Source organism: Lepidochelys kempii, chromosome 1 (genome assembly GCF_965140285.1).
Source record: "Lepidochelys kempii isolate rLepKem1 chromosome 1, rLepKem1.hap1, whole genome shotgun sequence".
Classification (NCBI taxonomy): Eukaryota; Metazoa; Chordata; order Testudines; family Cheloniidae; genus Lepidochelys; species Lepidochelys kempii.
In genome coordinates this window covers 265,175,773-265,201,820 of record NC_136380.1, presented here as the reverse complement: position 1 = coordinate 265,201,820, position 26,048 = coordinate 265,175,773, and the positions used below count along the sequence as shown (strand labels likewise).

Below are 26,048 nucleotides of genomic sequence, written 5' to 3'. Positions count from 1 at the left end.
TGTCCTCTCTCAAATCTATACAAGTTGTCTCCTATGGGAGAACATTCAATTTTGTTCTCTAGCAGGCTCCAAAGTCCTTCCCCAGAGTCATCAGAAACTCTTGAAAGGGTCAGTATTAGATAGGCCAGAATGGAAATAAGTAAAAGCCAGTGTTTGAATTTGAACTTCTTTGAATATTTTTCTAATGGAAAGGTGGTAAGTTAGACAGAAGGATTCTTGTTTGAAGAATGGAGAGGCACAAAGGGAAAGTGCTTATGATTAAACATGTACCTGAGAATCAACACATACTGTAAATGACATTGTAGGTTAAATATTAGCTTTATCAGCACTGACAGACTCCTTTCAAAGCTAAAGCCATTAGACGAACCCAGTTACATAAGCCAAACCTGAATGGTGACTCTGGGTATGAAGTTATATGTATAACCAGATGACTAGATGTATGCACTGCATAAGGAAGTGAAGCATTAGAAACCAAACACACTTATACTCAAATATACAGTAAATTTGATAGGACTAGTAGTCAAATACAAGGTTGGGATCCACTCTGGACTTGGCTCACTTTAGGGCACTGTCCTGCACCAATGAAGCTGTCAGATATTTTGCCACTGAATACAATGGGAGCAGAATTAGGGCCTTCATCTGTAAATATTGATGGGGAGTAGTGAGGAATAGGGCTATGAAAAAAAATCACTTTCTGTTCTGGGGCTGATGGTTCCCTGAAAAATTCTCCTTTGCTACCCAAGGTATCTTTTTCATTCCCTGTATTAAAGCTATATTACAGGGTGCTGTGCAACAGAAAACATTGCAAACTACAATAAAAACTCAAGCTTCTTAGAATTTAAACAAATAATACAAACTGAATGGGTTAAATATGAGATGAGAGACAATAAATATGAGGCAAATATAGTGCAAACATTGGTTATATTAAATAACACACACTACAAATAGAAAGTTTTTTTGGGTCTGAAGAGAGGAGAGATGATGTTACCTTCTGATCATGTTCCGGGTGTACCAAACAGAAGGAAAAGATTCCTTCAGGTCTGATGTGTAATTACGATTTAAGTCCTGACCTGCTAAGGAGCAGCGATAATTTCCCACAATCACACCATCTGGGTTCAACATTGGTACTACTTTGAAGATAAAAGTGTCACGGAGCAACTGAGCATTGCCTGAGTTGCCCAGAATGTAATCCAGAAAGCCTTTCATTATCCAGGAGCTGTTTGTTTCGCCTGGGTGTACCCTCGCAGTCAAAATCACAGCTGCCTTACGCTTTGCCTCCTTGCCACTTTCTGAGGGACTGGTGATGGTTAAAACATACACTATATTTCTTGCTAGTGAATGGCACAAGATGCGGATCTTACAAAACTTGGACCTTACTGGATCTCTAGAGATGGCTGCCAGGTAGTCCTGCAGGTTGGAATAGGTGTAAGGATAGCAATGGGCAAAGTAGCAAGTGTCTCGGTCATGTGGGAACTGGAATGTCCAAGTGAGTGAGAAATACTGATGCCCATCTTGGCCAAGGTTGTTTTTGTAATACTTGATTTCATCTCCTGTCCTTTGCCAGCCAACTTGGTGTATCTTCGCATCCACTTCTGAGTACAACAGTGGACGCATACCATGGTTGTACAGGCTGGTGGGCTTGGTGAAATTGACAATGGTGAAACGATAAGGCATTCCTGCGTGAGTGTTGGTTACTCGGAAGTAGTACCACTGGGTGTGTCTAGTTGTGTAGAGGTCAGTGCGCAGTGTCAGCTGGTATTCGAATTCACTACTGGTGTACAGAAAGAAGACAAGCATTTTTAATGCTGGTTACCACAGAAATACATTACAGACTCAAATCATGCTGGGGACTGTGGGACGGAGAAGGAATTTCTCCAACATCATGAAAAAGCACTGTACAATTAGCCACACTGGAAGTGTGGGGGGATTTCCACTTTCGTATAAACAATCAAAGCATAGGCTGCTGCTAGGGTCAGTATGTCAGACTAGATGGAATGCGTCAGTAATATAAACCTCACATTCCTTTAGTGCTTACGTAAAATAATTAAAATGTGTGACCAAACCAAGGCTCGTTAAAAAAAAATCTTGTGCAAAAAATTCACTAAACTAAATAAAAAAATATTGTCATCTGTGTAAAAAAAAAAGTGTGAATGTGTGTGTATGAACTTATGCAGGTAGGGTGAAATTTATAGCTGTGCTGAGAGCCTACATCACCATTTTGAAGCTTCACTGGTAACACCAGTTGTACATAGTTCTTGCCCAGACTCTTTGTACAGAAGTGAATTTCACCTATAGATAATATTTAATGCCATGGAACGGTTATGAGATTGTTCCATTTGAAGTCCACATGAAAATATTCTTAGGGCTTATTCTGTTAGTGTAATTCTGGGTGCAGGCCCCAACGACACTCAGGGTACTTACAAAGGCGCATTTGACTTCAGCTGGTGCCTACACTACCTCAACAAAGAGGAAAAGATCATAAACCTACACCTTGACCACCTTTTGCAGATTCCCACTCTCAAAACGTGCTTCAAAGATCAAAGTGTTGTCCCAGTCTTGAGCGATGACCTGCTTCGAGGGGTAGCTACCCCCTACTCGAGAATACACAAAACAGGATTCCTCGTTAGCTAGTGAAAGGAGCAGAACATACATATTATTCACAGTTGTGAATAATTTTCAGCAATGCTTAAAACCTTTTACAGAAATTACACACTTGATTTTTAGGGCATATCTAGTGTAAATTTTAAAAGGAGTTGTGAAAAGCTTTAGCCACTCCTTCCGAATGCCTTTCAATCCACCACATGGCTAAAACATCACCATTATGCTTTGAAAATTTATTTGTTTACTATTTTTCCTATTACTATAAAGCTCCCTTTTTACTTATAAATAGTCTCTGTATTAAATTTATCTTGTTTACAAGTGACAAGCTAATGCATTAACCCACCAGTTCCCAAAATGTGGCCAGAGAGAACTTACTGTTCACATAGTTTTAATTTGCCTCCTTTATTGTAGCTGCTAAATCAGATTAAAAGAAACTATTTTTTTTCCATTATTACTTTCTGTGTATGCAATTGCTGTAGTTGACACAGGGATGTTATACAATCATAAACTAGAAAGGAGATTGCCTGTGCTATCATGACTTGAAGGGGTGACGTCCATGAGACAATTTCTCCATTAAGGTATGATCCATGGTATAACAACATTTTAACCCCCTGCATCAACCCATCTCCCTATCTATACTTCGGTTCCCCTCCTAAAACCTACTGTGCACTGTTTCTGGCAAAAGAATAGTTACCATATCCAGCCAAGAGATGACTGGGTGTATTTCAATCCTAAAATTCTGATTCAGCAAAGCACTTAAGCATGTGCTTAATGCTCATTGACCTTAATGTAAAGCATATGCTGAAGTGTTCAGAACTGGAGCCTAAATTAAGTGATTCCTATACAATATAAAGCACCTTGAGATTTCTCTTGATGGAAAGCTCTATACACACTGAAAGTTTTATAAAACCTGCCTCCTACTTCTATTATGGTTACTAGGAGCTATGCACAAAAATCCATTAATCATTATAAAGACCTTACATTTAAATAGGGCCTGTCATCCCAATGCACATTACAGCCATAGATTGATATACAAAATATACAAAGAATATCACTTCATTCACTGCTCAAACACTGCTCTGTCCAGACTGAAATGCGGCAACCATTTAACAGCACACAGAACACTAGGTGAGTGAGGCAGGAAATGATAAATACAATTTCCAAACTGGAGGTGGAATTTTATTAAGCAGAATGTAATTATTCAAGTGGGTATTTGGCCAGGACAGCAGGATTAAAACCCCATCTCTTGTGAAAAGTGCCCTGGGTCTTTAACACTTTCTATGATTCTATGATTACCTTAATCCCCAAGAAACACACACTCTTTATAACATGGTTTGTATGCAGCAATAAAGATTTCAGGGGTTAGTGATTACAACTGGTTGAGATCTTGGTTTCACATAACATCCAAAAGAAGGTGTTTTCAGCAACAGAGCTCCCCTAACACTATTGTGGTTCAGAAGAGAATCAGAAAACAGAGTACCACCAAATGAATCAAAAGTACCACTGCCAGTTAAGACAAAATCTTAACCTTTGTTATTAACAACTTTAAAAGTGCAGTTCAAGCAGTTTCTGAACATCAGTGGGAATTAGCCTGAAACTAGTTTGTTAATCTCTCTCTAGTGATGTTTTCATAATATTTGAGCAAAGAGAGTATGAACGTTCAAAAATGATTTTCTTCCATAATTGCAGGGATAAAACTGGAGATACATGTTGGCAGCAGACTCTTAGTATCTTGTTTGCAAATTATCACTTTATACTATGACCTTGTCAACTCTCTTAAGTTAAACAGAATCAGGTTGGGGGACTACTTATCCCCTTAGAGATCTGTAGTTAAGTAGTCCCCCAACCTGATTCTGTTTAACTTAAGAGAGTTGACAAGGTCATAGTATAAAGTGATAAGTTGCAAACAAGATACTAAGAGTCTCCTGCCAACATGTATCTCCAGTTTTATCCCTGCAATTATGGAAGAAAATCATTTTTGAACGTTCATACTCTCTTTGCTCAAATATTATGAAAACATCACTAGAGAGAGATTAATTAACAAACTAGTTTCAGGCTAATTCCCACTGACGTTCAGAAACTGCTTGAACTGCACTTTTAAAGTTGTTAATAACATAGGTTAAGATTTTGTCTCGGTTATTTTTAGTAAGTCACAGACGGGTTGCGGGCAATAAGCAAAAATACACAGCAGCCCTGACCTGTCCCTGACTTTTACAAATAATATGGTGGGAGAGAAAGGGCCAGGGGGGAAGGAATGACACTGGATCTAAATGGAGAAGACTGATAGCATCAGCCCCACTGCCACGAGGGGGCACTGCCCTGGCTCCAGACCCTGCCACAGCTGCAGGACGGGGGCACACAGCAGCAGCTCTGGCTACAGAAGCAGGGGACAGTGGAGGGGGGGTGGGGCGGGGGAGGGGATGCACAGGCCCAGCTTCAGCTTCAACTCGGCTGAAGCTGCGGGTTGGAAGAGCACAGCCACAGATCCTGCAGCAGCTCCGAGGAGGGTGCAAAGCCCCTGCTCCAGCCAAAGCCATGGGTCCAGGATGCACAGCCCTGGCTCTGCCTCCACTGCTGACAGCTGAAGCCAAAGTCATGGAAGTCCGGTAAAGTTACAGAATCTGTGACTTCCCTGACCTCGGTGACTAAATTGTACCCTTATTAATAACATAAGCAGAATCCAAGGATGGGGAGAGAGCTCTAATTTATGTCTATATCTTCAGATATAGAAGCTTATCCAAAACTCATTAAAATCATGGGAAAGACTACTACTGACTTAAATTGGCTATGAATCAGGCCCCCCAAAAATAAAAGAAACCCAGTCAATCAAAATGGGTGCCAAAATTACATGCACCTTGTAATAACATTTCACAATGTGCTCCCACCTTCATCTGCTAAATAAACCACTGTGTCCTCTCTGGGATATTGGAACAGTGGCTCAAGCTCCAGGCCCGTTGGGTGGTACAGTGGCTCAGGCTCACAGGGAATCCAGTCTGAAAAAGAAGAGACAGAGAGAGAGCTAAACTACAAAGGGTGTCCATCACAAATGAAGGCTCTGAAAGCTGCTCCTTGATTCTTCTCCCTGCTTGTCAGGCAGCAACTTCAAAATGCTTTGTGGTAGGAATAAGTGAATCATGCCTTTTGGAAGATCAGAATTTTTCTTAGGTTTATACAAGGGTTTTATAAGCTCATACTTTACCTTGATAATTTGCCTTTAAAAACATCATCTGAGTGGATGTCATGTTTTGGGGTGCAATTCAGAGCAGTAAGAAGTTGTATCACTGCCTAACCTGTAACCGGGGGTGCCTTAAATGCTCTACTACTCTGGCTCAGAGCCCAGACACCAACAGGCAGCAGATAAGAATACAGTTCCGTGTGTGCATGTGCTGGGCAGCTCTGGTTTAGCACTTTGACCCCAGCAGCCTGCCTACAATACAACACCCCCACCCTTGTCTCCACCAGCCTTGGTTACTATTTACAGGGTGATACCAATACACTCCCTGTCCCGAATTTCCCCCAAACCATCTGCCCTGTAGTGTCCAGTCTTCTCCTGGAACTCAGAGAAGTAATAAGTTTCTTTGCGCCTTTAAAGAGACAAAAGCACCAGTTATTACTTAAAGTGGAGTTAATAATTATTCAATTCAAACCCAGCACTAGATTGGTTTAGATTATAAATAAAACAAGCGTATTAACCAAAAGAGAGGTTTTAAGTGAGTTCAAGTTCAAGAGCTGAAGACAAAATGGTTACAAGCAAATAAAAGTAAAATATGCTTCATAGTGGCTAAGGGCTTTCTACACTTGAAATGCTACGGCAGAACAGCTGCAGTGCTGAAGCTACAAGACTGTAGCATTTCAGTGTAGACGCTACCTATGCCAATGGGAGCGGTTCTCCCATTGACATAGATAATCCACCTCCCTGAGAGGTGTAAACTAGGTTGATGGAAGAATTCTTCCATTGATCTAGTGCTGTCTACACCACGGATTAGGTTGTCTTAACTACTTCACTCAGGAGTGTGGATTTTTCAGAAATATAGCTGGGTCAAGCTACCTTTTTAGTGTTGACCGGTACCAAGACTTAACTCAACAAGCTACAGCCTTGGTTCAAGGTAGATTTCTTACCAATCTCCTTCTTTCCAGCCATGGCTGGTTTTTTCTCAGTTAGAACCTTTCACCAAAGTACAAATGCTGGTTTCCCTTGTCTTCCTATGTGAAAGATCTTTGGCTAAGCAGGTTTCTCACATATATTCAGTTCCCACAGACTTCAGTTCCCACAGATTTCACTTGGTTTCATCTTTCTCATCTTGCAAGAACTCTGGCCCCTTCTGTCTATCCAGTGATGGATGCCAAGATGGCTTTTTTTCTCTCCTTATATCTTCCCAGACTCACTGTTTTGTCTCCAGATTCAGGATGACCTCATGCTGTTCTTCCTTCCTGTGGGCTTCCCATCCCCCTGCTGACTGGTATGTAAATGGGGCTTCCATTGTTTTTGGTCACATCTTGCTTAATTTCATTAGAGACAGGTAGATACAGTAAAACCTGCCAAGAGCGACCACTCATGGGAGTTAGCAAAAGTGGTCACTTGTAAGAGGTGGTCTCTTTTCAAAGGTTTGCACACCAGAGAGTGGTGGTGTTCCGTGGCCTCTGCAGGTAATCGCTCGTGACAGGAGGTCTTTTTTCAGAGGTGGTCTTTAAAGTAGGTTTTACTGTAGCTGCCTTCCCTCCTGTCTAGGAGAAAATCTGTTTCTCCTTTTGTTGGGTCACAGACTTTAAAGCATAATATCAGTGAGTATTCATAATTCCTCACATAGAGTTAACACATACATTTTACAATTATATGAATCACCAATGTGTTATTGGTTATCATAATAGACCTTACTTGATACACTTTTATAATACAGCAATATCACATACAATCAGCTGATTCAATTACTTATCACTTGATGTTCAGACCCCTGCAAGAGGCTCTCTTGCCTACTCATTAGATTGATGGCTTTGTTTACCTTCTATGTAAATGTACCTTCATTGTCTGTGCCAGATGACCAGGCAGCTCAGACAAACAAATACACATTTGTTTGCCCAAGGCAGACTGTGCTTATGCATTGCTTGCCAAACTCATTTTAAGAACTTAATTCTAGCACATATTCATAACTCTTTGTACACACCTTGTACATACATCACACAAGAATATGCATGATCAGTGAATTATTTGTTTTCCAATGATATCTTACATGTCCCCTTTTGGATACAGAGTCTGACAAGAGTGTTAGGTGTAGTGAGTATGTCAGGTCTGACAAGAGTTGCTGACAAAAAGAGTGAACCACAAATGGGCATCTGTGTCAAAGTGGGTTACTTTAAAAAAAGATGAGTGTATAGGGAAAGAGGAGAAAGAAACATAGGTGATGAAGCTCTACTGGCCATAGTGGCTGTTTGACCAAAACCAACAGATAAGTGACTATCTTAACTCAAAGGACAAGGGTGTTGCAGAAAGAAAAATGGAAATCCACATGGTTCAGTGATGCATACAGCTTGTTAAAGGTATGGATAAATTTATACATGATGACTGTTTGCTAGGATTATTTAACTTGTAAAGAAAAGTCAGCAAGACTGGAGTATTCAAACTATGAAGGACACATCGAAAGTATAGCTGTCCTTCCTTTTTACCCTACCCTAGGATAAAAGAACAGAGTAGTCAATTGATTAAATTAAAGGGCAATAAATTTGGACCACAGTTTTAGTACCTATGAATAATTCTCATTCACAATTCGAAATAAAAACGAGTATTGGATGGGAGGGTGTATTATTCTCTGGTAAAACTGATTTTCTACATTCCTGTACTACTCCTGATAATGCTAGTGACTGGAAGTCTATCAATTGATATATGTCACTGTTGTTAACACTCTGGATCTTTGCTTATGACATGACTAGAACTCTCAGCCCATAAAACAGTTTGTAAGGCTGTGGCTAGAGGCTCCAGTTACAGCTATCTGCACATTCACATGAAGGGTGTCAAAACAAGCCCCACAGAATCAGACGTACAACTTCCATTATTGATAATGGGAGACTGCACAACTCATTCTCTTTGTTAAAACTGCCCACTCAATATAAGAAAGTGCTGTATCAAACGAATGATCATGCCTCCTCCATCATACCATGGGCCAGGCATATAGGTACAGAGGTGTTCATCTGTACATTTTAAATTTTAAGAAGTGTTTATATATTTGAAATATTACGTCCTCACCTCTTCTTCAGTCAAGGACAAAGGCAAGAACTGGAGTTGTATGAAAAGAGATGTCACATATCTATAATATGGGCTGCAGATTTTTCCTCCCCTAAGGAAGGGGGAGCAGAAAACTTTTTTGCTATAGAGAAGCCAAGCAAATTTGGGATCCTAGAGAAAAGTAAGAGACATTAAACATGTTTTGCTGCAAAGTTCACCTTTAAACCATTAATCAAGAGGTGAAAGTCTCCATTATTCCCATTACTAGTAGTCTTCTGAGTGATCCGGTTCCTGTAATAATTTCCAAAAATAATGTGATTTTGATTTAACTCCTTTTCCTCCCCTGCAGTTAATGTATATTAGAAAGGGGTTGATAGGATGTGAGGGAGAGATATTCCTGGTGGAATTCTGCATCACTGCGCATGTGCAGAATTCATGTCCCTCACAGATTTCTTTGCTTCCCCACAGAAAAATGACTTCTGATGAGGAAGCAAAGGGAAGCCTCAAGAGTGGTCATGTGCCCCTCCCCAGCAGCACAGGCAGGTCAGTTTGGGCTCCTGGAGCAGCCAGTAGAGACATAAATCACCGCCGGCGGAGGGGAAGGGGGCTGGACAGTCTTGTGTGTGATAAAGAAAGACACTGTGTCCCTCTCACATGCTATTGTGGCACGCTTGGCATGGAGGGGCAGGGCTTTGGGTTGTTTCTGACGAAGCAGGCGTGGGGCAGTCTCTGTCCTCTCAGGCAGAGCAGAGTGTAGCAGCCTCCCTGCTCAGTAAATTGTTCCCATTGTCATTGTGAGGAACTGTCTCAGACTGACGTGTCAAAAGAGGAGATTTTGGAACAAATTGATAAATTAGACACTAATAGTCATGAGGACAAGATGGTATTCATCCAAAAGTTCTGAAGGGACTCAAATATGAAATTGCAGAACTATTAACTGTGGCATGTAATCTATTGCTTAAATCTCTGTACCAGAAGACTGGCAGATAGCTAATGTAACGCCAATTTTTGAAAAAAGGCTCCAGAGGCAAATCTGGCAATTACAGGCCAGTAAGCTTAACTTCAGTACCAGGCAAACTGGTTGAAACAATAATGAAGAACAGAATTATCAGACTCACAGATGAACATGATTTGTTAGGGAATGTGCAGCACCACTCAAAAACTCTAACATAGTGGTTCCCAAACTTGTTCTGCCACTTGTGCAGGAAAATCCCTCGGCCCACGCCGCTTCCAGCAGCTCCCATTGGCCTGGAGCAGCGAACCGCGGCCACTGGGAGCAGCGATCAGCCAAACCTGCAGACACGGAAGGTGAACAAACCAGCCAGGCCTGCCAGGGGCTTTCCCTGCACAAGTGGTGAAACAAGTTTGGGAACCACTGCTCTAACAGAATGTGTGGAACCATTAGGAAAGGGACAGATAATAAGACAGAAAATATCATAATGCCACGATATAAATCACTGGTACGCTTACACCTTAAATACAGTGTGTAGTTCTGGTCTCCCTATTTCAAAAAGATATATTATAATTGGAAAAAGAACAGAGAAGGGCAACAAAAATGATTAGGGTTATTGAACAACTTCCATATGAGGAAAGCTTAAAAGACTAGGACTGTTCAGCTTAGAAAAGAGATGACTGACAGGGGACATGATAGAGGCCTATGAAATCAAGAACGGTGTGGAGAAAGTGAATATGGAAGTGTTATTTACCCTTTCACACAGCACATGAATTGGGTACCCAATGACATAAATAGGTAGCAGGTTTAAAACCTACACAAGGAAGAACTTCTTCACACAACGCACAATTAGCTTGTGGAACTCGTTGCCAGGGGAAGTTGTGAAGGCCAAAAGTATAACTGGGTTCAAGAAAGAATTAGATAAGTTCATGGAGAATAGGTCCAACGATGGCTATTAGCCAAGACGGTCAGGGATGCAACCTCATACTCTGGAGGTCCCTAAACCTCTGACTGCCAGAAGCTGGGAGTGGACAATAAGAGATGGATCACTCTATAATTGTCCTGTTTTGGTTATTCCCTCTGAAGCATCTGGCACTGGTCACTGTGGGAAGACAGGATATTGGGCTAGATGGACCATTGATCTAAGCCAGTATGGCCATTCTTATGTTCTTATCACCTGGAAGATTTTTTATATAAAAAAATAATAAGTAATGTTTCTTCCTGCTTGTTTTTTATGTTAGAAATGTATATCCACTGGAAGATGCTGTTGTGACCAGGGGTCAGATGGAAGGGAGACAGGAAAGAGGAACGGTAGTGATACTCTTCCAACGTCTGACCACAAAATAAGCCCCACCCACCTATCACTCACATTTGATTGTGCAGATGTTCAAACTATGATCACATATGCTCTCTGAACTCCTTGGCTCAGCTCCCTCTCAGTAAGGTCCACATACAACCATGGTTCTGCTTGGCTTCCTTTGGGTGATGCCTGCTGATATTTTGCGCTTGATTCCCCCTGGTGTGAGTTCAGCTAACTTGCTTGGGGTACCTGTAAGGCTCTTTGGGATTGGCTCCTTCTTGACTAGGGACAGGAAAAAATGGCAGTACTCTTCTGAAGCCACTCACTACCGGTGCCAAAATAAACTGTTATTTGCAGTATTGTGCAGCTCTTCATAATATGATATTCCCTCTCCTTTTATACATACTTTGATGAGCAGCAAGTTAACAATGTTGACATTTAAAGTATTATCTTTGGGCATCTGAGTTAGCACACATTGAGATGAATGGGTCATGCCTCTTGGAATTATTATTTTGGATTCTGCAAATGTAGGCAGATTTCACTGAATCAGTTAGCCTCAAAAACATGACTCAAGTGTACCTCCACAAACAAAACAGTTAGAGACTTACTTTTGCTTTTTAAATTAAAGTTTATGATTCTGGAAAACAAGCAGGCAGCATGAAAAAGGTGCTGTACCATGCTGTATCACACTCTACCACCATTTACCAGATGAATTGGAGTCCTGGTTATGATTGAAAAACTAGTGAAGTTATAACGTCACTAGAGACAAGAGAATGAAAACTGGGAAAATATTTTTAGTAATTGTGTTTAAAACATTACTTTTTGTTTGGTTTTGACACCTATTTATCTCTCATTTCTAATGAGCGCTTGGGAGAAACATAGCTTTTGTTAAAGAGTGAACATCCTCATCCCTTCAATTAAATTGTGAAGGCTCAAAATATACAATCATGGGATCCTCAAGAAAATATTTAGTTAACCCAGGGAAGATCAGACTTGATTTTTCTTACATACACACAAACTTCCAAAATTTCATCAATCATAAAATAGTAAAATGGGGCATAAATCTAATTTTTAAAATATCTTTTGCAGGTCTCCTTTGCAGAACCAAGTCTAGAATGAAGTTCAGACACTTTCCTTTGTTCTAGATATTAGACCACATGTTCTCTTGCAATCCTGCTGTACAAAGAGAAGACTCTATTCTCTCAACTTTCCCCGTGGCACCCCACTCAATTCATTTTCTGGTGTGCTTTTTGTTCTCCCTGAACAGACTTACTCAAGGCTGATCTTAGGTGTCAAGACAGATGCTGACTATGTTAAAATCCACATGAACAGCAATCTGATAATTACATTTTTATAATACAATTGTTTGTACATGTTAAATGACACACTCTCTGCATAAGAGAGACAAGGTGGGTGAGGTATTATCTTTTATTGGCCCAACTTCTATTGGTGAGAGACAAACTTTTGAGCTTCCACGGAGCTCTTCTTCTTCTCTCTGAAAGCTCAAAAGAAGTTGGTCTAATAAAAGATAATACCTCACCCACCTTGTCACTCTAATATCCTGAGACCAACACAGCTACAATAACACTAGATTATCTGTATGACTGTTTCCAAAAATACAATTTTATTTATATGCTCATTTTGACAACACGTGTGTCCCTACTAAATGGGCGATCGAAACCCAATCCTATACTATTCAAGTCAGCAGGAGTTTGATCACTGACTTTAAGGGGAACAGAATCAGGGCCATCAACAGTTCAATCTCATCTCAGAAAAGCACATGATCTCCACTGATTGCTCCCAAACCACAGTGAATTTTATCAGTAAAGCACAGAGACTGGCAAGGAAAGTTCTTAATAGTGTCCCAATAGCTTTGATAAAGATTCATTTGTAAAAAATTATGAAAAGTTAAGTATTAATATTATTATTGACCAATATTTAGGACTTACCAATGTGCTCAATTCTATCCCTGATGACCTCACATTGGTGTGGCCAACGTATTAAACTCAGGTGACGTGCAGGAGATATGCCATAAAGATTGCGAGGCTCACGAAGCCGGGGTACCCATCTCCCAGAGTTATATGCCAAGACAATCTGTTTTGTCCGTGGGAAAAGCTGATCACAAATGGAATCTATGTGAAAATGAAAAAATACACTAGTCTCTTCATTCCTTCAAGTGACAGCATGCAAAGCCAATTGGTCTGAAACTAATGGATAATCCAGTACCGCAGACTGGTTTCATGAATTTACTGTCATCCCACTGAAAAAAAGATCAATGCTGCATGCTATAAATCACCCTGAATTTAAAAAGCTGAGTTAAATGGACAATGGATTACATCTATCACAAAATACATCAAGTACTCTGCTATAAGTAATAAATAGGATAAATATTTCAAGCCAGGACCTTTCATTTGAGTCTTTGTAGATATGTATTAGCATCTTTTAATAGAGTTAGAAAGGATTTGTTTCATGTAATCTGGAGCAAGTCTCTTAGTTATACTTGTTAGGGGTGTTGAATGCAGCAGGAACAGGGGCACAACCAGAATTTTCCTAAGGAGGGGGGCCCAGGTAAGGTCACGGGCCAAGTAATAGAGGTTACATTCTGAGACGTTCACATCTGTGTATAGGGTTCCTCACCTTCATACTGCTGCATGGCACATGTATGTCCGCACTAAGTCGCCATCTCTCCTTCTGGAGAGGGCCCGGAAGAGGTAGAGGAAGTAGCATGAGGAGATTGCAATCCAGGGTTCTAGGAAATGGGAAGTTGGGTCTGGGGGTGGGAAGGGAGGTAGATGAGGAGTTCTGGCCAGTCTCTCTCACCTGGGTCCAAGTCTTGGACCCAAAGAAGAAGTAGTGAATGAAGCTGTCAGCAACTGGCCAGAACAGGGGCAGGAGCACCTCCGGCATGCCACAGATCCAGAAAACAAGGTCACCATCTTCTCATGCTGCCTCCTCCACCTCTTCCACTTCTGGGCTCACTCTGGAAGGAGAAACAGCTGTTTGGCGAGGACTTCTACAGGAATTTGTTGTAGCGCCTGTGGCCAAGGGTGAGTTGGGTCCTGGGCTCATAGGTCCCTCTCTCATTGCACCCCTGGAGGGAATGTTATCTTTTCAAAGTGTGCAGTTTGTCCTGGCTTACTACTTTCTCTGGGTCTGCTTTGTCTCAGCACAACAAATAGAGACTGGGGTAATGCCTTTTCATCTCTGGGGACCTGGGTTCAAATCTAGATTATGTCTAGAGCACGTGGAAAAGAAATTAGTTTAGCTGTCTCATTTTCATTCCTAGTGGATAAATGTTCACATCCTGAAGCCACCACACAATTTGGCAAGATCAATAGTTTCTGATGAAAGGAATGCAGCAACTTCTCACTGAGGTGCATTAGCTGAACAACTGCGTGAGGAAGCATACATAGCTTTTGCTCAGACTACACTTGGCTCTCTTGTCACTTGCATGAGCACTAACCTTCTCATCCTCCCTTGTGACCTTGCAGTGAAAGTGTATGGGAATAAATGGAAGGGTTCTAACCTGTGAAAAATGCACACTGCTCAAGATCTTCTGCCACAAATGGGTTAAAGGGATCTTCATCCTAAAAATAAGACAACAGGATAGGCTCCTCTTGTTTCTATTTAACCAAAAGGAAGCAGCAATAGCATCTGTCCTGGTACCTGTTCTAGAAGGATAAGGGGTTTTCAACAGTGAGATTACTCACTTGTTCATTATTATTATGAAAACACTATATCACAATGAAAACATTTCAGTGGTGGGGGAGAGGAGGACATGCCACTAAGGGAATGAGTTTCAACAAACATTGCAAATATGAGGAACTGACCACTCCCTGCATAACTGATCAGCTTCCATTTGGTCAATTACCTTGACAAATGAGCATGACTAAATATATTTTGCAGGAAATCTGAACAGAGCAGATGCCAACTCCAACCAGCCAGATAAACTATAGGAAACTAGAAGGCTCAGAGGATTGGTAAAGGGATATTTAGTCTTCTCTCTTTGTAAACCAATCTGAAGTTACAGTTATAGCAGAAGTAACTGAAAGTTGTTAGGTTTCAGAGTAGCAGCTGTGTTAGTCTGTATCCGCAAAAAGAAAAGGAGTACTTGTGGCACCTTAGAGACTAACACATTTATTTGAGCATGAGCTTTCGTGAGCTACAGCTCAAAAATTATAACAAAAAGTTGTTATTAATGGCTGTTCAGAGGTCTACGAAAAATGAGTTTGACAAGTGTTTATATCACAAAAATTCCCAATTCCACACTTGGCACTTTTGTTGCCAGTTTCAGTAGAGAGACCAATGTTTAAAAGAGCCGTAGAGAGGAAATTACTATCTTGACCCTGAAGGTGATTTTGCCAGGTCAAGGTTGGAACATTCTAGCAAGGCAATATGAAGGAGCATGAACTGCTGCTGGTGCTGCCTATCCTGTATATTTTCACTTAATACAGTACTTAGCCTATAGGGCTGTCAGAATGGCACCCCTACCATTAATATCACATTCATGTAAAAAACCCACCTTCCTTCCTGAAATACCTTGGAACCTTTCTAACTCTAAAACTGTTTCACAACTGCAGCTGGAAATTCTGATTTATTTGTGGACACTATTTACATTAATATTTTAAATATTGTTATGAGCTGAGTAAAATCTCATTGAAATTAATAAGTGTAAACATGCCCTTCATTTAAGATATTTGTAAGGAACAGATAAGGGGTGACACCCAAAACAAGGCATAATGGAGTTTGCAGAGAAATAGCACCATGTGGGCAGAGTATTCCACTCATTAGCTGTTGTGTGTGGTCAAAAAGACAACCTGGAGTGCAAACAAGAAACTGAGAAAGACTCAGAGGCAGAGCAAGAAAGCCAAGCATCAGCCTATGGCCCTGGCAGAAGGCTAGAAAAAAGGTTTTGAGGTGGTGATGCTGGCAGAATGAAGCTTGGGCCTGGAAGCTCAGAAACTACTCCTTTTGGCTTTGGTTCCTCCTGCCTTTGCAGAAGAACTTTGCACATTCCTTGAAAATAAACAAGACTGCATCAAAGAAAATACCAGACTATCATCAATTTGTACTCCCAACTGGAACAACCTACAAGGTCCCAAACTTTGACTAGCTGCTTGGATCAAAAAGTAACCATACATGGTTTCTGAAAATTTACCTAGAACAGAAGAATATGATGACAAGATTTTCAGAAATGACTAAATGTGTTTCAATTTTTGGATGCCTACTGGAAACACCTTATAGGGCTTGATTTTCAGATGATTGGTGCTGAGTACTTTTCAAAAATCAGGCTCCTTTACTGTGTCTCAGGTTAGGCACCTGAAAATTGAGATATGCAAAATCAGTAGTCACTTTAACATCTCAACAATCCCAAAGCATTACTATTGGGTTAACCCAGCAGCAACCTAGTAGTGTTAGTTCTCTGTACTGGCATGTGGGAGTCCTTGCTTTGATTCCCTGTCATGCTTTCTCAGACAGGGGGCTAGAAATACCCTGGAGAAGTGAATTCACAATCCCCACCCCCAGGGAGAACAGGGTAGGAGGAAGGGTGTTACATTACTCAACAATGTAAAACCATACTCTTCTGAACAGTATCAGTGGTGAGCTCAAAGGGGGTTCCACTTAGTTCTGTGCTAAACGTGTGGTTTCAAAACTGGGGTCTATGGATCAACAGTGGTCCACAAAACACTTGTTGGTAGCTGTGGAGAGCTAGCTAGTGACATGGTGTTGTCTCGCCTCTTGCTTTTGGCTGCTAAGCCATTTTAAAATAAGTTAAAACGACATCAGTGTTTTCATATTACTTTTCCATGAAAACAACTGATGTAGTTGCCCCAGGATGTTAATCGCAAATGTGAGAGGAGGTGTGTGTGAGACAATGTCTCAAAGATTCAATCCACCCTACAAAAAAGTTTGAGAAAAGCATGGGAAAATATAAGGCATGAGGGAAAAGACAAAACTCTGGACTCCCTCAGAGATGAAGAGAAGAGGAAGTAATTACCATCAGCATCATCACATACATCTCTCGGTTTTGTTGATATGCTATGACATCACTTCACTACATGTTTGTAGTTTGGAAGTAATACAAAAGAATGTTGTATTGGAAAATAGCTGAGAAACCAATCAGACCCCTGTGCAGACCTCAATCCCTGCATAAAGTTTGCTGTAGGACTGGGGACTGTATTTTTACTTTGTGCATTTGATAGTATTCTGTGTATACCCAGTGGCACTGGTAAGTTTTCCCTTTTTGAACAGGATAGTGGAGATAAAAATATTTTAAAAATAGGAAAATGTGGTCATAAACCCACACAAACTGACAGGGAAACTCAGGGGAAGGTGTAATACCTGAAATTACTTTTAACTCTTTTTTAAAAAAGTGGCTAGGTTTCAAGATCACAGGACCTCTTTAAAGTGGGGAACTGGAATCAGATGTCATCAAGTTTGCATAGAAAGCAAATCATATTATATTGATTGGTACATTATAAATAAATAAATAGATACATACAAAAGGATGAAGGCCAAAGGGAGACGTACCGAATTGTATTCATCACTTATTATGCGATTTATCAGCTGCTTATCTTTGTCTGAATCTTCTGACATAATCTTCAGAAATGTGAACATTAAATTGTTCTGCAGACTGTGAAATACATTACAATTTCAAAATGACTGTTTTTACACTCTTTCTACACAAATAAAGGGGCAGCAAGGGTGGGATTCCTCCTGAAATCTCTGCCTTCTATGAAAACAATGAAGAATCCTGTGGTACCTCAAAGACTAACAGATTTATTTGGGCATAAGCTTTCGTGGGTAAAAAACCCACTTCTTCAGATGCATGGAGTGAAAATTGCTCTGTAATTTTCACTCCATTCATTTGAAGAAGTGGGTTTTTTACCCACGAAAGCTTATGCCCAAATAAATCTGTTAGTCTTTGAGGTGCCACCGGACTCCTCGTTGTTTTTGTGGATACAGACTAACATGGCTACCCCCTGATACTTGCCTTCTATGAAAATATTTCTTTACAGTGACAAACAATTAGGCATTATGCCACCAAGAGAGGTAGTCAAAATGCCATCACTAGCTGCATTCAAGGAAAGATTAAAACAAACACTAGAGGAAGCCATAAAAGGAAACCCTTTGGAAAAGAGAATAGAATGGATTATAACTAGATCTCCTGGAAGATCTTTGGGATGGTGTTTACATTAACCTTTTCTCTAAAAATTTCCCAATGTTGCTAATACCAGCACAACTCCTGCTGTGATAGCAACGGAGATAAAGCTAGAGGGTGGAACTGGAATATAGGCATCAGCAGACTTCCATGCCAGAGAATTCTCTACTGCACTTTCCTCACAGACCCCTCAATAAAGGGAAGGGATGTGGTTGTAGAAGGCAGATGTGCCAGAGCATACTGTGTTCTAACTATTCTGCTGGCCCAAAGAGGGGCACCGCAACAAAGCAGACCTAGGCTGCTCTGACTGATGGCAGGAACTCAAACAGTCCCTGATTGCTTTCAGAAATGGAGCAAACTGTAAAGGTGATACACAGCCATCTTTGCCTCCACACTGAACAGAACTTAGCTTGGCTGCTGCTCGGAATCAAGACCTCTATTTATTTGATTCTCTTTCCCTGTGAAAAGATTCAGATTTTGCAAAGTAGCAGTCAGTTTAAACTGGCATAATTCTTGTTATTTTCACGGTTGCCCCCAGGGTTCTAACAGCAGCATGAAACAGAACAATTTTCTTTATTTTACTTGGTTGCTGTTTGGCAAAGTTACCAGCTGAAGTGAAGGCCCTGGAGCAGCGTTCTGCTGCTGAGTAAGATGATTCATGGTTTACATTGGGAAGGATTTTTTCTTTTTTTTTGGTGCTAGAAGCTTCCACTTTCAAAAGTGAAATAATAAATTCTGCACAGATTAATAGTTCAGGTCTCAGTGATCCTGGGGGCATCTGGGCAAGTGCGTTTTTCAGACTCTCTCTACACAACCCAGCAGGTTAACAGGGAGAAGGACGTTCAGGGAGGGGAAGGAGGCTTAATTTGCTGCCTCTGAATCTTTGTCCACCTCAGATGCCCTGGCCCGGGCTTTCTTTAGCAGCTGGCCACAGGCTGGCGGGCATGTCCCGTATGACACGTCTGACCCTCTCTCAGGGACGTGCTCCTGGAAGTGCCGTCCCATCCTGTCCAGGCCCCATTCTACCTCCACTACACCAACCACAGCACCCCCAATCTACACTCACCCCGACAGCCCGCCGCACACCCCTCCCCCACTCACCCCGCTATGCAGCCACTCACATCCCCTTCCCCCCTCCATGCCAGTGCCGCTTCCGGGCCCCTGGCCGCGCCCGCCATACCTGAGCCCCGCCCCAGCCCCGCCCCCTCTGGGCGCGCCCCGCCCCAGGCCCAGGCGCGGAGCCCAAAGGGGCGGAAATCCCGCCCATGAGCGGCTGCCCGGTTGCCTCAGCAACCAAGTTCTCCGCCCGTCTCGCGAGAATTCTGCCCGCTGCCCGCCCCCGGGATGACCCCGACCCGCGGGGGAGGCGCAGAGGCCACGTGCCGGGGGCGGGGTGAATAGTTCCCAGGCTGTAGCGGGGCCTCTTCCGCCCGGGCCCCGCCTGCCTCGTGTCTCCTCCCCCCTGTGATTGGCCCTCAACGTCCCCCTTTGCCAGGCACCCCGCAGCTGCCCTAATAGGGAGGAGCCACCGTCAGCCCCCCCAGGTTGCCTCCAGCTCATACCACTGTCAAACCGGAACAAAGTTGGGGTGTTTCTGGCTTGTGAGCCCTTGGGTTTTCCAGCTTTCCTCTGCGGCTAGACACTTGCTTTAAATGATTCCATCTATAAAGCACGAAAGGGGGGACTCCGGGAGCTGGGGCTTTATGCTACAAGAGTTGGCAACTCTGAGACCAGTCTAGGCTGGGATTTGGGGGAAATCTCCCAATACTGCACTGTATGGCCTCCTGTGCAGCTCTCCTGATGGGTATTGATGGTGGGCGGGGGAGCATTAGTGCAGATTGCTTTTTCCACTGGAGAGCTGAGTTGCAAATAGCAACCCAAACCCCTCATCCCCAGCCCCACCCCAGAGCCCTCACCCCTCTCCCACACCCCAACTTGGAGCCCCCTCCCACACTCTGAACTCCTTGTTTCTGGCCCCACCCCAGAGCCCACACCCCCCAGCGGGAGCCCTCACTCCCTCCTGCACCCCATCCCCAATTTCGTGAGCATTCATGGCCCGCCATACAATTTCCATGTGGCCCTCAGGCCAAATAGTTTGCCCACCCCTGCCCTAGATCAAAATTTTCACATGGCTCCAGCTGGTTACTAAGCATTTAAAAAACTAGTATTGTAATATAACCCAGAAGAACCAACTAAAATGTTTCAACTAGGGTTTTCATTTGCATGATCAGAGACTGTCCTTGTTTCTCTAGAGCTGAGGCTCAGGGTCATGAGGAATTGAGATTATATAGGTGAGGCAGTGCACAAAGCAGCATAACCTAATGACTAGAGTGCTGGACTAGAATTCAGGAGACTTGGGTTCTATTTCTGGCTTGGCCACTAGCCTGCTGGTGACTTTGAACAAGTCACTTGACCTCTCAGCCTCAGTGTTCTGATCTGTGAAGTGGGGATAATGATATGGATCAAGGGTGGCCACTTGTGCATTTCTGGAATACAGGACGTTCTAGTACAGCAGGGAATGCTGTTGCCCTCACTAGTGTGACCTTGCCTGCCTGGTGCATGTGATGTCAGACTACATGGGAGATGCATTTTTGAAGAGCGTGCTGCTTCTCCTGTACTGATGTGATATGTGCAAGGTCATGCCGGTGGAGTGATGCACTCTTCAGAATAAAGAAAAGGAATACTTGTGGCACCTTAGAGATTAACAAATTTATTTGAGCGTAAGCTTTCGTGAGCTACAGTTCACTTCATTGGATGCATTCAGAATGTCATCCCCCCGTTATACCAGACAAAACCACATCCAATTTTGTCTCGGTGCCAGATCAGACAAGCCTTAAAAAGCAGGACTGCCTAGTTCAGTGGTGCCCAACCTTGTTACACAGGAGAGACACATAAAACTAAGAACAACCTTGTGTGGGCCAAACAGATTCTACATATTTTAATAAGATTTAAAGTTACCTGTATTGATTTCTATTTTAAGTTCAGCTTGTTTCGTATGTAATTAGATAGGTTATTTCTATGTATGGTATTGTTTATTTACACACTTGTGTGACCTAAAATGATGTAAACATGATGACAAAAAACTAACGAATTGCCTGTTAATATATTGTGTTGAAGTAGGCCCCGGGCCTTATGAAATGCTCTGGTGAGCTCTGTATGGCCCATGGGCTATAGGTTGGGCACACCAGGTCTAGTTTAAAACCAGATGCATGGCCTGCCTATACAACAGACAAAATGCTTTGAAATCTACTGAAGAAGAGAGCTGTATAAGAGCTAGTGTTAAGGCTGTGAGAAAGTTGTGATTTTTTTTGGTTCAAAAGTTGCAGCCACAGTTTGTTAAAACTGCAGTTTTGGAGCAGTCAGAAGTACCACAAAAGGTAGTGTGCGGGGAGCAGGTGTGTGTAGGCAGCTGTGGGGAGACAGGACCTAAACTCTTGTTTTGTAACTGACTAGATGTTGAGTTGGCAGCAGGGTCCTTTACCTTCCTATGGGGCTGGATACCTCTCCCCCCACAGTTCTGTGTCTGGCTCTCTCCTCTGCATCCCCTTTCCTCCCCTCTAGCAGGAGCCCCAACTCTTGTCCAAAGCACCAATGAAGGACAAACTCACCAGTGCTGCCCCAGGGTTGGTGGTGCTGGCCCTGCTTGGGACAGACTCTGCCTGCGGCACCATGCTGGGGCCTTGCCGACTCCCCTCCCCACTTGCTGCTGGGCTCTGGGGTCTCTCCCTGTTCATCCTGCTCCTGGGTAGCCAGGTGGCCCAGTGAGCTGGAGGTGGGGGAGCCTGGCCCTGATCTGCACAGCTCCCAGGTCCTCTCCTTGTCTGCCTCCACTCCCACAGCAAGTGCCAGGACGCAATGCCAATTACTCAGATTTGGCCCAGATGCCCCTCCGCATAACAGAGGGATGTCTGGGCCAAATTGGAGAAAATGGCAATGCAGAAAAGTTGCAGCGAGTGTGGAAAATTGCAGTTTCCCCAACAAAATTGTGGACCGCCATTTTTTTTCAGCCTTATTTATACTGCCTTTGCTGCTTCTGTATTGTGTATGGAAGACAGCAGTTTCCAAGGGCTGTAAATCCAGCACTTCACAAGAGTTCAAGTTCACAGTACAGTAAAAGGAGTAACATACCTTGCTATCAAAGTAAATATAATCAAGTAAACCTTGCCCCTAAATCGTGCAAATAAATATTAATTAACCACCACCTCCTCCTAGGTCTTCATGCTGTTAAACAGGGTTAAAAGTAATTTACCTTAAATGCTGATTTTTCTTGTGGGTCCCGCAGGATTATTCCTTTAAACTTCAGTTGTTTTAAACAATGCCATTGAAATGTTGATGTTACTGAAGGGTTAATAATTAGGGATTAGTAAATACAAATATGAGATTGGGTATGTGGAAGACTGAGAAGTCACTTTCTTAAAACAGTAGCCTTCCTTTTATGCTGCGTGCTTTGTAAACTTTTGAGCCCTAGATAAATAATAGATTCTGTTGGCTTTCTTGACTTGCTAATGAGAAGGCAGCATCATGAAAGACAACCCCAATCTATTGTTGCAGGCAACTGTCAGGGATCTAAGAGTGGCAGTGAAGAAGGGTGAGGAATGATATAAACAAAGAAATTAAAAGTGAAAGTCCACCTAGACCTCCCCCAACTCTGGAAAAGTACATTGACATACAGGAGAAATGGTGCAGTACTATGAAGCAAAAAGAAAAGGAGTACTTGTGGCACCTTAGAGACAAACCAATTTATTTGAGCATAAGCTTTCGTGAGCTACAGCTCACTTCATCGGCTGTACTCACAAAAGCTTATGCTCAAATAAATTGGTTAGTCTCTAAGGTGCCACAAGTACTCCTTTTCTTTTTGCGAATACAGACTAACACGGCTGCTACTCTGAAACCTGTTGTTATGAAGCAATCATTCTTTCAGGTTAATGAAATTGAACAGACTAAGTGATGAAATTATAGAGAGACAGAAAGAGGCTGAGCATGGCTAGCATTTGGATATTAATTTTTATTCCTGTTTTTATTCCTGAGTTTTATTCCTAACTCAGCACTTGCTATGTAAATTACCATGGAGAGGAAATTTAGGTTCCTTTTATTAGTATAATATGTTTATCTTGTGACTTCCAAAGGATCCTATTTCTCACTACTGAATCATTACAGCAGGGAGGCTTCATTTAACTGTTGACTTGCTGAGTGGCAATACATGGCAAATTGGACACAGAAAATGTGTCAGGCCTCTTCCTTTCTTAGGATAGAGAATTCAGAAAAGGGGGCCTATAAAGGATGCACCGTAAGAACAGAAATCTCTATCTTATGATTTTTCGGTACTTGCCTGATGTTGGATCAAATTGCATACAAAGAACAGGAATAGAGGCACTCAGGGATCATAAAGGACTCATCCTTGCATGGAGCCTATACAGTGATTAGTGAGAATAGTGACATCATGTCCCCAGAGGTGTGCAGTATTGCAAACTTGATTCTTTCCACACTCTAACTCAGCATTCTAGCTAACTAATTACTGGGACTGAATTGTGTAGGGGCTCAGACTTTAAAGGGGGTGGATAGATGGCATTGAGATTGCAAGGGTAATCGGGGTAGTGGCAGTTAAAGAGAGGGATAAAAGAAGTAGTGTTGTATAAAAGTAGATTGTATTTTCTAAATGGACAACCTAACCTATACTCTCTATTACTGAGAGAATCCTCACTCATTGCTCTATTTGCTTTCTACAACCAACTCTCTGTATAACTTTTCATGAGTGATGTACTTGAATACTTGGATGCTAATATCTAAACTGTATTCTTAAATTTATTCACCTAAATTTGGGTTATTGTTGATTTTGCGCTATATGTATCTTCTGACTTTAAAAGTAAACCTTGTATTTGTGGATAATCTAAGCACTATACCCAGATGTTCTATATAATTATTTAACATTAGATTTAATAAAAATTTTAAATCTGTAGAAGAAAATTTAGACTGGACATGGCGAATTACTGTAATGGCGTAAGTTGTAATGAAATGCATGTTATGAGTTATTGACATTGCACTCCCTGCAAAGGGTTAAATACAGAGTCTTGCCCAAAGGATTTCCTAAGGACTATCTACAGTCCTAAAGGGGATTGTGTGGGTTAAGCAGTCTCTTTCCTCTGCACCATGAAGAAAAGGAGTACTTGTGGCACCTTAGAGACTAACCAATTTATTTGAGCATAAGCTTTCGTGAGCTACAGCTCACTTCATTGGATGCACACAAAGGTTCTTGAAAGCCTGAGGCAAAATCTGAAACTGAGGCCCTACCCTTACAAACACACATACACACACACACACACACACCACACAAGGGGGTGCAAAAACAGGTCAGTTACAAAAACACAAATGTGAGGCCCTAGGTGTGGGGGTTGAAGAGCAAGCTCGCCTTACACTCACCCTGTTGCTCAGCCACAGCTTTAGTCCTGCTGGTCTGGGGCCAGACTCCCCACTCTGAGTGTTGTGATCTGGCCCACAGGATCATAACACTGGTGTTGCCGTCCCAGGAGGAAGATCACAAAGTCACTTGGTTTGGGGGTCTTCTCAAATTGGGGCCCCAGGGCAAGCTGCCCTCCCCAGGAGGTCCTCATTCAGAGAAATTGGCTTTCTAGTGAGCATTAGTTATGTTTGAACTTGTCTCCTGCAGTAATGGCTTGGGAAAATATGATACTAGCTGCTATAACTGTTGAAAAGCTATTTGCTGTAATGAAAATACCTTGACGTGTTCTCCAAAAATGGATGGGAGTTTTGCTGTTTTCTTCACAGGGAGAAACCCTGGGGCCTCTACCTGTATAATGGTAATAAGTTTTGTGATTGTGCAAGCCTTAAAGTGGTTTATTGCATAGGTGAAACCAGGATCATCACAATTTGACCCACACATCTGGGGGAGAACTACTTTCCTCTGTGAACCATTTCCCATAAACAGTTATATAACACCCTCTAGTGTCACGTACAGAACGGATGTTTCTATTTCTCTGTAGGAAAGCCACTCCTGAGATATGAATGCAGATGTGGAATATCTGCCCCACTCAAGAAATTGCTTGAAATTAGACATGTCTCTTTCAGACAGCACTTTCCTACCACAGTGTTTTGCTGCCTCACATAAACTAAAATATTGTTTAAAATAACAATATCCAAAGCACCACTATTTTACAACAGGTTTCAGAGGAACAGCCGTGTTAGTCTGTATTCGCAAAAAGAAAAGGAGTACTTGTGGCACCTTAGAGACTAACCAATTTATTTGAGCATGAGCTTTCGTGAGCTACAGCTCACTTCATCAGATGTTTACAACAGAGGCTTTCCAACACCACAAGTCAGTCAGAATTCTACTTAGATAGGTTTCAGAAAGGATCCTGATGCTTATGCTGAAAAATAACACTGATTGTTTAATTTACTGAAGATTTAACAATTGCTTGCTTTATACTCTATTTCCCCCCAAATGCAAGTAAGGGCTCAGGATAGCAGCTATGTGGCCTAGTGGAAAGTACCCTGGACTGCAGTTCAGGAGACCTTCTTTTTATTCCTGGTTTGCTGTGAGGCATTGGGTAAGTCACAGCTCCCTCCGTGCCTCAGTTTCCCCATCTGTAAAATGGGGATAATGATACTGACCATCCTGTATAAAGTGTTTTGAGATCTCCTAATGAAAAGCAATCTATAAGAAGCTAGCTCTTAATATTACGAGTTGCTTGACTTGCTTCAGCTATATACACTGGGAACTAATCCTAGAACAAAAGGTTAGAAAATAACTGTATACTCGAATGTAGTGGCTCTCAACCTTTCCAGACTACTGTACCCCTTT

General features: G+C 42.1%; 1 protein-coding gene across 1 annotated transcript in view; it reads right to left on the bottom strand.

Moving 5' to 3' along the window:
• The window catches only part of AGBL3 (AGBL carboxypeptidase 3), a 68,725-nt gene extending 49,332 nt beyond the window's left edge, over positions 1-19,393 (bottom strand). Inside the window, exons 1-7 of the mRNA XM_073330928.1 lie at positions 19,334-19,393; positions 17,602-17,704; positions 14,597-14,657; positions 13,020-13,202; positions 5,487-5,594; positions 2,489-2,627; positions 989-1,771 (exon numbers count right to left, since the gene is read on the bottom strand). Coding sequence (XP_073187029.1) covers positions 989-1,771; positions 2,489-2,627; positions 5,487-5,594; positions 13,020-13,202; positions 14,597-14,657; positions 17,602-17,688 — 1,361 coding nt within the window. The 5' untranslated portion in view covers positions 17,689-17,704; positions 19,334-19,393. The remainder of the gene's footprint in view (positions 1-988; positions 1,772-2,488; positions 2,628-5,486; positions 5,595-13,019; positions 13,203-14,596; positions 14,658-17,601; positions 17,705-19,333) is intronic.
• Positions 19,394-26,048: the final 6,655 nt, after the last annotated feature.